Source organism: Rhineura floridana, chromosome 3 (genome assembly GCF_030035675.1).
Source record: "Rhineura floridana isolate rRhiFlo1 chromosome 3, rRhiFlo1.hap2, whole genome shotgun sequence".
Lineage (NCBI taxonomy): Eukaryota > Metazoa > Chordata > Lepidosauria > Squamata > Rhineuridae > Rhineura > Rhineura floridana.
In genome coordinates, this window is record NC_084482.1 from 159,903,160 (window position 1) to 159,915,907 (window position 12,748).

Here is a 12,748-nt window from a genome sequence, read left to right on the forward strand (position 1 = left end):
ATTCACTTTCCATGAAGTCATCTTCCACAGAGGGCTGAATTAGCCCTTAGAAAGAATGCAGGGAAGGTAAAACATGTAGTGAAACAGCAATGAATATTACACATGCATCTTAACTCTGCATTAAAAAGTCTGACATCATTGAGTTGGTTACTGTATCACTCTAAAATAGTTTATCCCTTTCTAACTGTTTGTTGTGATTGATGCCAAACCTTTCCACAAAGTGTACAAGCTGTAACTGGTGGATGTAGAGTGTGCACTGAAGTAGAATGTGCTTGAAATGCTGTTAACTCTATTGGGCATATATGGAAGATATTGCTGCATCTGGATAAACCTGCTAGACTTCCTCCTAATATCATAAGATATTCTGTTACATAAACACAACAATACTACCTGTTCACAAATTTCGTGGATGATAAGGCTGTCAGTGGTTACTAGTCATGGTGGCTAGATATGACCTCCAGTACTGGAGGTGGCGTGCCTCTGAATATCAATTGCTTGGGATCACAAATGGGAGAGTGCTATTGCGTTCATGTTCTGCTTGTGTGCAGATTCCCAAGGGTATCAGGTTGGCCACTCTGAAAAACAGGTTTCTAGACTAGATAGGCCTTTGGTATGATCCATCAGAGCTATTCAGATGTTGTAAGAGCTTAAACTTTGGTAGGAAGATACTAGAATTGTGATGACTTACTTTTTTATGTGTCTACCATTTTTATTTATTTTATACGTGAGAGCCAGTGTGGTGTAGTGGTTAAGGTGTTGGACTACAACCTGGAGACCAGGGTTCAAATTCCCACATAACCATGAAGCTCACTGGGTGACATTGGGCCAGTCACTGCCTCTCAGCCTCATGAAAACCCTGTTCATAGGGTCGCCATAAGTCGGAATCGACTTGAAGGCAGTACATTTACATTTTTACATTTACAATTTTTATGTTTTTCAGAGACAAGCAAAATACTCAGAAAATAAGCTGAAATGCACTAAAGCTAGGAACGACTATCTGCTGAACCTGGCAGCCACAAATGCAGCAGTCAGTAAATACTACATCCATGATGTCTCGGACCTGATTGATGTGAGTGTGTGAGTTGTTATTTTCTCTTAATACACAGGTACTCAGCTCTGTTCCCACACTGACAGCTGTGCCTGACACCCTGTTTGTGTCTCTGGGCACGTCTGCATTGCAGGTTGTCTTGCTTCTGTGGTGGTGCAGTATTGATTTAACATTTTTCACTACCTGTTACTAACAGATCCAGTATACAAATAGTGTTGCAGTGTGCCAAATATTACTTTTATTGTTTGCTTATTTATTTATTAAATTTATAATCCACCCTTCCTCCCAGAAGCAGCCTAGCACAGCAAACAAAACACTAAAAGCACTTTTGAATAATTGCTTCTGTCTGGCTCAGTATATTTATACTTCCCATGACTGTGATTTTGTGTAGGAGATGTGAGTGGAAGGAGAGACTCTCACAGTGTTTATCATACCATACCACCTGGTAACTTGGGAGTTGAGTTACTGATATGGTCAGAGTTGGCCTGAACTTGGAGATGTGATATGTGCTGAATGTAGGTATATTGATGCTATGTATTTCTCTGGATGCAAGATGAAGCATGTGGGAATAATTGTATGTGAGATCGGTCAAGGGGTTGAATAGGCCAATTGGAACTTTGATCAAGTATGACTGCAGCCAGGCGGGAGCAGAGACAAATGATGGTGCAGCCCAAAGAGGTACAGAAAGAGGCAGTTACCCTACTGTGCTGGTAAAAGAGAAAACAGGAAGCTTTTCTTAGGCCAGTCATGAGGGCTTGATCAGTTAGATGCTTGTATGGAAGGCCAAGAAGAGAAGGAACTCTTCTCTTCTCAACTCAGAGTGTCATGCATTGGCAGGTGATCATTACACAGGACTCTACATAAGAATGCATACAACACAGAGAAGAAAATACCATATGTCTAGTTTCTTCTATAGGTGTGGATGTTAGGAATCTCTGGATTTAATGTATTTTCGACCTTCTCCTTCAAAAGAGCCTTGTAGAATCATAGAATCATAGAGTTGGAAGGGGCCTTGTAGGCCATCGAGTCCAACCCCCTGCTCACAGCAGGAAATCCACAGCTAGAGCATCTCCCGCAGATAGCTGTCCAGCCTCTGCTTGAAGACATCCAGCGAAGGGGATCCCACCACCTCCCTAGGCAGTGGGTTCCATTGCCGAACTGCCCTTACTGTCAAGAAGTTCCTTCTAATGTCCAATCTGAATCTACGCTCCTGCAACTTAAAACCATTAGACCTAGTCCTACCCTCTGGGGCAGCACATTTTGTTACTGGGAATGACCCAGAATAAGGTTGATTGTATGTTTTCCTGCACTTCTTTTGTCCAATGATGCAAGAAATAAGGTTTCTGCGATTTTATGCTGGGAAATATGTCTTGATGTCTACTACATTTTGCAGTAAGGGATTTCTTCTTGGTGGTGGAATATAAACTGATTTTAGTTGCCGTAATGGTCATATAAAAACAATGGCTTATTTATGAAGCCTTTGTTTTGGTTTAAATGTTGCTTAATGCATTAGGAAATTAATGTCATTTTATCCTCTAAATCGTATTTATTTTTACATGCTAGAATTAAAAGTGAAATCTGATATCTGTTTTTAAAGTCTTATGATAATTTCAAGATATTATGCCAGGTACGTTGTTGGATGGGGTGTATATGATAGTTAAACAAATACTTTAAGCAATTTGTAATCTCACTTTTTGTTGTTGTTCAGGGCTTAGCTTATTCACTTGCTGGGAAAGAGAGAACCTTGAAAGTGTAAACGTAAGAACAGGATATGATTTTATCTTCATTGATTGGCCCTTTAGGTTTCCTATAGTTTGTTGTATGACTTTCTCCCCCCATGAAGTTGAGCCTCTGTATTCCTGGAGAGCTGCCAAATGCCAGGTTAGCTCTAGCTGTTTTTATGTCATTACTCCCCAGTTTATTTCCTTTCTAATACTTCCATTGGAGTCAGCAGATGGCTTTTATTCCTCACTCCAGGAAATCCCTTTAGGGGACTCAAAACCAAAACATCTTTGATTCAGTACAACTAAATTTGCCTAATTATATATTCTGCTTGCCTGAGAAAATAAGTGCTATTAAGGATGCATGAGTTGTCTACGTGTGTCCTAATTTCAAGTTCCTCAAGAGCAGAGCTGTTTGTTTGAACATGTCTAATATGCTTCAGAAGAGCTTTATAAGGCAGAGTTCAGAATATCCCAATATAAAGGGAATATACTCAAATCCCCCAGAAAGACATCTTCCAGTACTTGTAATATCAAGTTTTGAACTCCATTGTGCCCAATAAACAAGAAATAATTTCTTGAGTCAAGCAGGAATTATTTACACTTGGGCAGTCCTCATTTTAACCTCTATTCATTAAGCAAAGAGAGGGCCAATAGCTCATGCAGAACGTCGCTGTTTCAATTCTGGACATCTCTCATTAAAAAAAAATCACATTTCAGGGCTTAGAAAAAAAACTCTCCTTGAGGTTTTGGAAAGCTACTACTAGTCAGGGCAGATAATACTGGGCTAAAACTTCAGTCCTTTGCAAGCTTTTCTGGGAGTAAGCTGCATTACTTGGACTTCTTTCCAACTAAACTGGCATAGGACTGTGCTTCAATATTATCTTTAGTGAAGTTCTCAGTAGAAAGTTAACTACAGTTAAAAAATCAAAAACTGAATTTTGATAGCTCATTAATTGAACTGTGTGGATTCACAAAATATTCAGCTCAGTACACAGAATACGAAGATTTGTAACCAGGGTTGGCTCCAAAGGGCAGCCAGGTGGGGTCCCTCCACTCCCTTTCCGTGATCCGTGGCAGGATCGCTACCGTGGATCGCCCGCCATTCCCTCGCTCAACCTAACTTTCTCAGCTGTATTTTGTGGCTGTGCAAGAAGGAGGCAGAGGCTTCAGCCCCTTAGGGAAACCTTGGCTGCCATCTTGGTTAAGGGCAGCCCTGTGGGCACAGCCGCAAAACACAGCCAGGAAAGGTAGATTGAGCGAGGGAGTGGCGGGTGATCTGCGGTAGTGATCCTGCCACGAATCACAGAAGGGGAGCTCTGGGGCCCAGGGCAGGCTGGTGCCCAAGGGCCCTGGCATACCTGCGGCCATCCCTGTTTGTAAGAAACACAGGACCCTGGTTCACACATCACAATAAACCACATGGTTTGTCTTAAGCCATGGTTTAATCATGGAATGCCTCCTTCTTGCTGTATGGCTCCTCACATGACCTCTCCCCCACCCCACAGTACCCACAAAGCTCAAACAAACCATACTATGGCTGGTTGTGTCATCCAGATCTGGACTGTGGCTTGTTTGAGTCATGCAGGGGGTGGGGGAAGGAGAAGCCGTGTGGGGACCTACATGACAGGGAGAAGGCATGTTCAAAGTTAACCCATGGTTTAAGACAAACTGTGCTTTTATTGTGGCAAATGAAGGCAGATAAAGAAGCATGAAAATATTACTTGTATTATAAGTCAAAGAGCCCAAGACAAATGTCTGCTAGCTTACAACCAAGAATCTTGAACAGAGGTGTTACTTGTTCAGGGTTCTTGAATTCAGGAGGTGAGGAGACATTCTGTTCTGAATGGGGTTACATTCCCATGGAAGGAGCTTGATGATGCTCCTGGATTCAACTTGGTCACTGGAGGCTTAGCTAGCCTCAGTGGCTAGGAGTGCCCATTTCCATCTGAGGCTTGTTTGCCAGCTATGGCCCCTTTTGGACAGAGTACAGTGGCCAAATCATCTCTGTCCACTCTGGTAAATTCCAGATTGAACTATTTAATGTCCTCTATATAGAGCTGCCCTTGAAGAAAATTTGGAAGTTTCCATTTGTCCAAAATGCAGCAGCCAGATTCCTAGCCAGGTTCCATTTAGAGGTCATATAGCCTCCATTTAAAAACAGCTGCACTGGTTGCTGGTTTGTTTCTGGGTCCAATTAAAGGTGCTCACACTGTATTTGAAGCCCTAAATGACCTGGTCCTCAAATATCTGAAAAGCTGGCTTCCATCCCTGCTGACCTACTCGCTTATTAAGATTGGCAGAGGGGATTTGCTTGATAGTTTTGCCATCCTCAGAAGTGTGAGGAATTGTGGCCCAGAAGAGGGCTTTCTGTATGTCAGTCCCTAAATTACGCAGCTCCCTCTCCACTCCTTCACATTCATTGACTCGCTTCAGCACACTTTCAATTGACTTAAAAACTTCTTCCTTCACCCTCCTCTGTCCCCCCCTCCCCAAAGGCATGTTCTGCTCCATCTCAAATTCTTGTGTGCCTTTCTTATCTTTCTTCGACTCTTTTCCTCATAGGGGCAGACTTGCAATACTTGCTCAATGCAGTTTGAAGGGGGGGGTAAATGGCAGAATATTCATTGTGCTGCCCTTCTGGAAGCCTGTTTTTACATTAAAAGTGCTTGAAAAATTAGATTTCCTCCCCCTAGAGTTATGGAAGCGGGCTTAGTGAATCGCAGTGAATGGAAGATGCATGTTCAGCCAGAGGTTTCTACTGAGCAGAACTTACTGCTGCAAGACAGAGGCAAACAAGAAGTGACTACAAAGTATGTAGTGAGGAAAAAGAAAGAAAAATGAGACAGAACCTGAGAAAGTGCACCAAAAGGCTTGTGGTGAGGTAACAGCAACTCTTTAGGACCCCAGGGATTTTGCTTGGTGTCTGAATAATTTGCTTGTCAGTCATAGCTCTTGCCTCAGTGGTTGGCTAAAAACGCTGAAAGGCAGGAGAAGCCAGACTGGCTCATCTCACAGAGATTGCTTAGAAAGGTACCGGCAACATTTTGTCTCTTACCTTTCTAGGAGGGCCTTTGCAAAGTAGGGATATTTCTATACAGTAGGGCCCAGCTTCTTGGCGCCCTGCTTTTCGGCATTCTGCTAATACAGTGTCAGCAGGGCGACCAGCTGGAAGGGGGCTGGAGCTCCCTGCACTGCAGCTGATCGCACCGGAGGAAGGGAAGATCAGCTGTAGTGCGCTACAGCTGATCTTCTCCTCCTTGGGGGCGGTCAGACTCCCGCACTTCAGCTGATCGCGCCCGAGGAGGGGAAGATCTGATCTTCTCCTCTGGTGCGATCAGCGGGTTAGGTTCCAGACCCCCCACGCTACAGCTGATCCACTTTCCGGCGGTTTTCGCTTTCCGGCAGGGGTCTGGAACCTAACCTGCCATATGAGTGGGGCCCTACTGTATTATATATATTTCTGGAAGTTACAATAAGTACCAGCAGAAGATCGATCTTCTATGAGTTCATAGAGGCTTGATGAACTGCAGTTACTTTCAGTGGTTGTACCTTGCATCACTCATGAGTAGTAATTAATGATCTAAGAGGATTTTATTCCTGAAACATAAGCAGACTCTTATAAGCAGTTATTCACAGGCTGAAATTGGTTTTGGAATTTTATGACTTGCATGCCAGTCTGAAGTATTGAGGTCACTGTAGTTGTAATTTGATAGTATTTGGGTGCGTGGCTGGGTATTAAATTGCAGATCGTGGACGTAGATTATTATGCCTAGATTTGACATATCTCGTGTTAACATTCTTTCAGACAGGGCTTATTAATAGAGCTTGAAACACTTGTGAGCATAAAAAAACATACATGAGCTAATACTGATAAGATTAACGCCACCTCAAGTTTGGCCCTTCCTCTTAGCTGAAAGTACCATTTTGTGAAATGGTACTTTCTCCCCATGCCTATTCAGTAAGGTCATTCTTAAACTGGGATTTCTACACCAATCCTGTGCCCAGTACTTGACCGCGTTGAGCCAGTGTTTTATGCACTGAAACAGGTGTGCCACATTTCTGAGTCTGTCTTTGTTCTAGAGCTCTGATTGAAATTAGATTTATATGGTTAATGAATTTGGTTTTAGGATTTCTGCTAGCAGAAATGGAACAGCCGGCTGGGCCAAGGAGGTGATTAACGCCTCCTTACGAGAGGGAGTGGTCCCACTTTGCCTGAAACAGGCGGTAGTGAGACCGCTCCTAAAAAAGCCCTCCTTGGACCCTGATAATTTTAACAACTATAGGCTGGTAGCAAATGTTCCATTTCTGGGCAAGGTTCTAGAGCGCGTGGTCGCTCACCAACTCCAGGCCCTCTTGGATGAAACTGATTATCTGGATCCATTTCAATCCGGCTTTCGGCCGGGGTTTGGTACAGAAACAGCCTTGGTCGCCCTGTATGATGACCTCTGTTGGGAGAAAGACGGAGGGAGTGTAACTCTGTTGGTTCTCCTTGATCTCTCGGCGGCTTTTGATACCATTGACCATGGTATCCTTCTGGGGCGACTCGCGGATTTGGGAGTTGGAGGCACTGCTTGGCAGTGGCTGTGCTCCTATCTTGAGAATCGTCTCCAGAAGGTGATGCTTGGGGAACATTACTCGAGTCCCTGGGTGCTCCAATATGGGGTCCCGCAGGGCTCAGTTCTGTCCCCCATGCTTTTTAATATCTATATGAAGCCGCTGGGTGAGGTCATCAGGAGTTTTGGAGTGCGTTTCCAGCAATATGCTGATGATACGCAGCTCTATTTCTCTTTTTCATCTTCTTCAGGTGAGGCTGTTGCTGTACTGAACCGCTGCCTGGCCGCGATAATGGACTGGATGAGAGCTAACAAACTGAAACTCAATCCTGACAAGACTGAGATGCTGTTGGTTGGGGGGCCCTCTGCCCAGATGGATGATGTCAGACCTACCCTAGATGGGGTTATACTCCCCCTAAAGGAACAGGTCCGTAGTTTGGGGATCTTATTAGATCTGCTCCTGTCACTCGAGGCCCAGGTAGCCTCGGTGGCACGAAATGCGTTCTACCAGCTTCGGCTGGTGGCCCAACTACGACCCTATCTGGACAGGGAGAACCTAGCCTCAGTTGTTCACGCTCTAGTAACCTCTAGATTGGATTACTGTAATGCTCTCTACGTAGGGTTACCTTTGAAAACGATTCGGAAACTTCAGCTAGTGCAGAATGCCGCGGCCAGAGTTCTTACTGGGACGAAGAAATTCTACCATATAACACCTATTCTGGCCCAACTGCACTGGCTTCCAATATGTTTCCGGGCCAGATTCAAAGTGTTGGTTCTTACCTATAAAGCCCTTAATGGCACTGGACCGCAATATCTGATGGAATGCCTCTCTCGCTATGTACCTACCCGTTCACTCCGCTCGACGTCCAAGGCCCTTCTCCGGGTCCCAACTCATAGAGAGGCCCGGAGAACAGTAACTAGATCTAGGGCCTTTTCGGTGGCGGCCCCCGAATTATGGAATGCCCTCCCAGATGAGATACGCCTGGCGCCTTCTCTGTCATCTTTTCGGCGCCAGGTAAAAACCCACCTCTTCGCCCAGGCATTTTAAGCCTATTTTAATTTAATTTAATTTTTTATTTTATTTCTGTTTTAATATGTTTATAATTGTATGGCGCAATACTCACCTGCTTGTATTTTAAATATTGTGATTTTATCTTGTTGTACACCGCCCTGGGAGCTGTTAGCTGTAGGGCGGTTTAGAAATGTAACTAAATAAATAATAAATAATAAATTAAAATTTTAACATGATACATCCTAGGCTAAGATAAGATACTAGTAATTCAGTTTTTCTTAACAGTGACGGCTTTAATTTAGAGTTACCAGGTCTCCGTTTTTCGGCCGGAGTCTCCGGTTTTTGGGGGGCCCCTCCGGCTCTCCGGCTAACACCCCTTAATTTCCAGACTCTCAGCTTCAATTTTAAAAAAAATAGTTTCTAGGTGGTCTGGTTCCCGAGATATACACCAAAACGTCAGCTGCCCCCCCGTGACTGTTTAATCAAATAGATTAAATAAACTGATACAACGCTGAAGTTGGTTCCTAGTTCCCAGTTCCTTATTTGCTTGAAAGTTCAAAACACTAAAAAAGAAGAGTTGACAACTACAGCAACTTCAAACCAAACTTAACATGTCTCTGAACCCCAAAATATATGTTGGGGTACCCTGTATGATATATCACTGTAATTGGGAGACTCTCCCCATCAAGAATAACAATACATTTATGCAATCAAAATCATCAGGCTTCTGATATTATCATAAATACATAATGATGTCATAAAATCATAAAAAATAAGTAACTGGGGGTGCCCACCCCAAACTCTGCTCTGGGACAGGACAAATCATATACCCCAGGAAAGGGGAGGGTGTCCTCTACGAGATGCCTCTGCGTCCCGCCTGGCCCAGAGCTTCTGCTGGGTGCAGGGCACGGAAGAGGGCATCTATGCAAAATCAAAGCAGACCAAAACATACAGGAAAAAATAAGTAACTGGGGGTGCCTACCCCAAAATCTGCTCTGGGCCAGGACAAATCATACACCCCATGAAAGGGGAGGGTGTCCTCTATGAGATGCCACTGCATCCCGCCTGGCCCAGAGCTTCTGCTGGGCGCAGGGCATGGAAAAGAGCATCTATGCAAAATCAAAATGGACAAAAACACGTAGAAAAAAACAAGTAACTGGGGGTGCTCACCCCAAAATCTGCTCTGGGCCAGGACAAATCATACACCCCATGAAAGGGGAGGGTGTCCTCTACGAGATGCCACTGCATCCTGCCTGGCCCAGAGCTTCTGCTGGGTGCAGGGCACAGAAGAGGGCATCTATACAAAATCAAAGCAGAAAAAGACATACAGGAAAAATAAGTAATTGGGGGTGCCCATCCCAAAATCTGCTCTGGGCCAGGACAAATCATACACCCCATGAAAGGGGAGGGTGTCCTCTATGAGATGCCACTGCGTCCCACCTGGCCCAGAGCTTCTTCTGGGCACAGGGGAAGGATGAGGGCATCTGTGCAGACAGAAAGGGTAGAGAATCTTCTTACTCTTACTCATTTCTCAGACCTCTTTCTGAAGGGAAGGGTCAAATCTGTAAAGAAGTTTGGAGCAGCCACATTAAAAGATAAGGGCAGGGCATTCCAGGCAGGGGGTTGCCAACCCTGCTTGGATATGGATGTCTTTGCAGAGGATCCCTAGTCAAGGTTTACCAACAGCGCAATCCAAACTATATCTACTCAGAAGTAAGTCCTGTTGAGTTCTATGGGGGCTTAGTCCGTTAGTACGTGTGTTTAGAATTGCAGCCTTCAGGGGCATCCATCTTTACTCCCAAATGCTCCCATCTAACATCTCCACAACACTAGGCTCCTTTCTTCCTACAGCGGCCTTCTGGTGACTGGCCTGGCCTGAAGGCACTTTAACCCTTCTTGCCGAAAGCAAGTAGGCTAGATTAAATGTTCCCTACCAAGGCTCCATCTTTTAGCTAAGGGCTCATCCAGACGACTGTATAATGTGTGACGTGATCGTTTTGTGTATTCATTATTTTTCGGTCGTCCATATGATGCCTCGCGCTTTTGTGCATTTTCGCGCTGTTAAATCCGCTTTGGCATTTCCTCGAAAAATGCGATTTGCTTTTTTAAACCGGTAATCATCCGCTGCAACATTAGGGGCTCGGATGCAATACCACGGTTTATAGAGATGTAGGCAGTCCATGGGCGGACCTTGGGCATGTCCCAGTACCCCTTCCGTCATTACCATGCAATAATGGATTTTCACTTGTGCGCATGTGCTTGGAAAAGCCCAAGAAACTGAACCAATCAGAGCCATGTACTTCCCAGATGTGGAAATGCGCATTTCCGCATTTGCGCACAAGCAGGTACTGCAGTGCACTGGGGAAGGTTTGGGATAGGAAGCGCTGCGATGTAGCAAGCTCAGCGCAGCGGAAGGTAGCGGTGGCTACATTTCCTCCCTTCTGGCAACATTGTTAACAAGCCAGGGCTTGGGGGAGGGGGATCTCCGCCTCCCCCCTCGCACCCCCTCCCCCCCAGCAGCCTTTCCTAGCTAAGGAACTCCACGAGGCTGCTGGATCCCTTGATTCTTGGGGGCTGCTGGTGGTGGTGCGAGTCCAGGGCCTCCCCCCCCTTTCGCACACACACACACACATTTCCCTTTCCTCCCGCCGCTGCTGTTTCTGCTGGGCCTGGAGCTGATCCTTCCCTCCCTTTTTTAATTGAGAAAGAGCGAACAAACAGGCAAAGTGAGGACTGTCAGATGACAAACCGGATATGGAAAACATTGATTATCCCGCTCCGTTTGGATGAGCCCTAAGATGTCTAGCTTAATTTCCAGTCAGATATTTTTTTTAATTGTATGCTCCAAGCAACTGTGGTTGATGCTTAATGTATCATGCTTAATGATATCACTCGGGCCCGCCCCATGACATCACTTGGGCCCACCCCGTGACATCACTTGGGCCCGCCCCATGACATCACTTGGGCCCACCCCGTGACATCACTTGGGCCCACCCCTAAAATCTCAGGTTTTGGGATGCTTCTGACCTGGCAACCCTACTTTCAGTCATTTTCTTTCTTTATAGCTTATATGTTTGAAGACACAGTGGCTGCCTTCAAATGTTACACTGAGCCAAGGTGTATGGTTTATTGAAACAAGAAGTGACTAACTGTGTCCCTCCAGATGTTGTTAAACTGCACCTCCCATCATCCCTAACTGTACTGGCTGGGGCTGATGGGAGCTGGAGTCCAACAACATCTGGAGGGCCACAGGCTAGCTACCCCAGGTTAAACTATAATGTGCACAACCTGCATGCTTGTGGAACCATCTTGACTGCTGCTGCTGCTTTGCTCTTCCCTTCATGCTGAAGGGAAACCACGAGCCTTGACTTAGAATGACATTGAAACCAGTGTCCATTGGTTTCTTCGAAACAAACTACAAAGAGGAAGTCAAGTGTTGTTCTTGGCTTCCCAATCATGATTTGTTTGGGAGAAATAACACAATCAAACATTATGCTAAGCCAGGGTTTGTGCTTTGTTGCTGGATGAAGGGAAGAGCAAAATAGGAGTGCTTGAGCTGATTGTATCAGTATGCAGCTATGCATATTACAGTTTAATCAAACTATACACCTTGGCTTAGCATTGCGTGCAAGTGTGGTCATTATATTTTAATTTCTACTCAGAAAGGCACTTAATACTCTGACTTTTTATTGTACTTTCATGTCCATTGGAACAAGTGTTAGAATTCTAAAAAATGCTACAAAAGATTACCATTGTTTACGTTTGGATTATTAAATATCTCTCCCTTCATTGGTTGTATGATACTGGCCCATAGTTAATAACACCTCTCTTTTTAGGATTAAAGAGCCTTTTTAATATTAATAATAGGGCCAGATGTACCAGATTAGAATGTTAAGAAAACATTTTAAATGATTTTTTTGTAAAAAAGATACTTTTAAAGCTTTAAAAAATGTTTTTAAAGATGTTTTGTTTTAATATATTTTAAAGTCTGTTTTTATGACGTTTTAGTGTTTTCATTTGCCGCCCTGGGCTCCTACTGGGAGGAAGGGTGGGATATAAATCTAATAAACAAACAAATAAATAAGCAGAATGTGCATCTTAATTGAATGTTGTCCCAGTTACTCAAAGCTTAATTTTAAAGTAGGAACCTTAATTAAGCAGTGTCTAATACCACTTTTAAGCAGTTGTTAATACTAAGGATGGCCTATGTTAGCTATACTACCCATCTTAACAGTTCAGTTTGCTTTGGGTTAGAAATATATTTTTGGTTAACAAATTTGGAGGATATCTAGCATCTATATTCTATGGAGAATTGACCCTGCATAGTGAGGGTGGTGTGCCTATGGCTGTCCAGATGTTACTGGACTACAGTTCATTGACCATTAGCCATACTAACTTTGGCTATATAGAG

The 12,748-nt window shown here is 44.3% G+C and overlaps 1 protein-coding gene across 2 annotated transcripts in view; it reads left to right on the top strand.

The window, feature by feature from the left end:
- Positions 1-12,748, top strand: part of SRGAP3 (SLIT-ROBO Rho GTPase activating protein 3) — a 332,528-nt gene that overhangs the window by 206,364 nt on the left and 113,416 nt on the right. For both annotated transcript variants that reach the window (XM_061618521.1, XM_061618522.1), the window contains exon 6: positions 941-1,069. In XM_061618521.1, the coding sequence (XP_061474505.1) occupies positions 941-1,069 (129 nt within the window). The remainder of the gene's footprint in view (positions 1-940; positions 1,070-12,748) is intronic.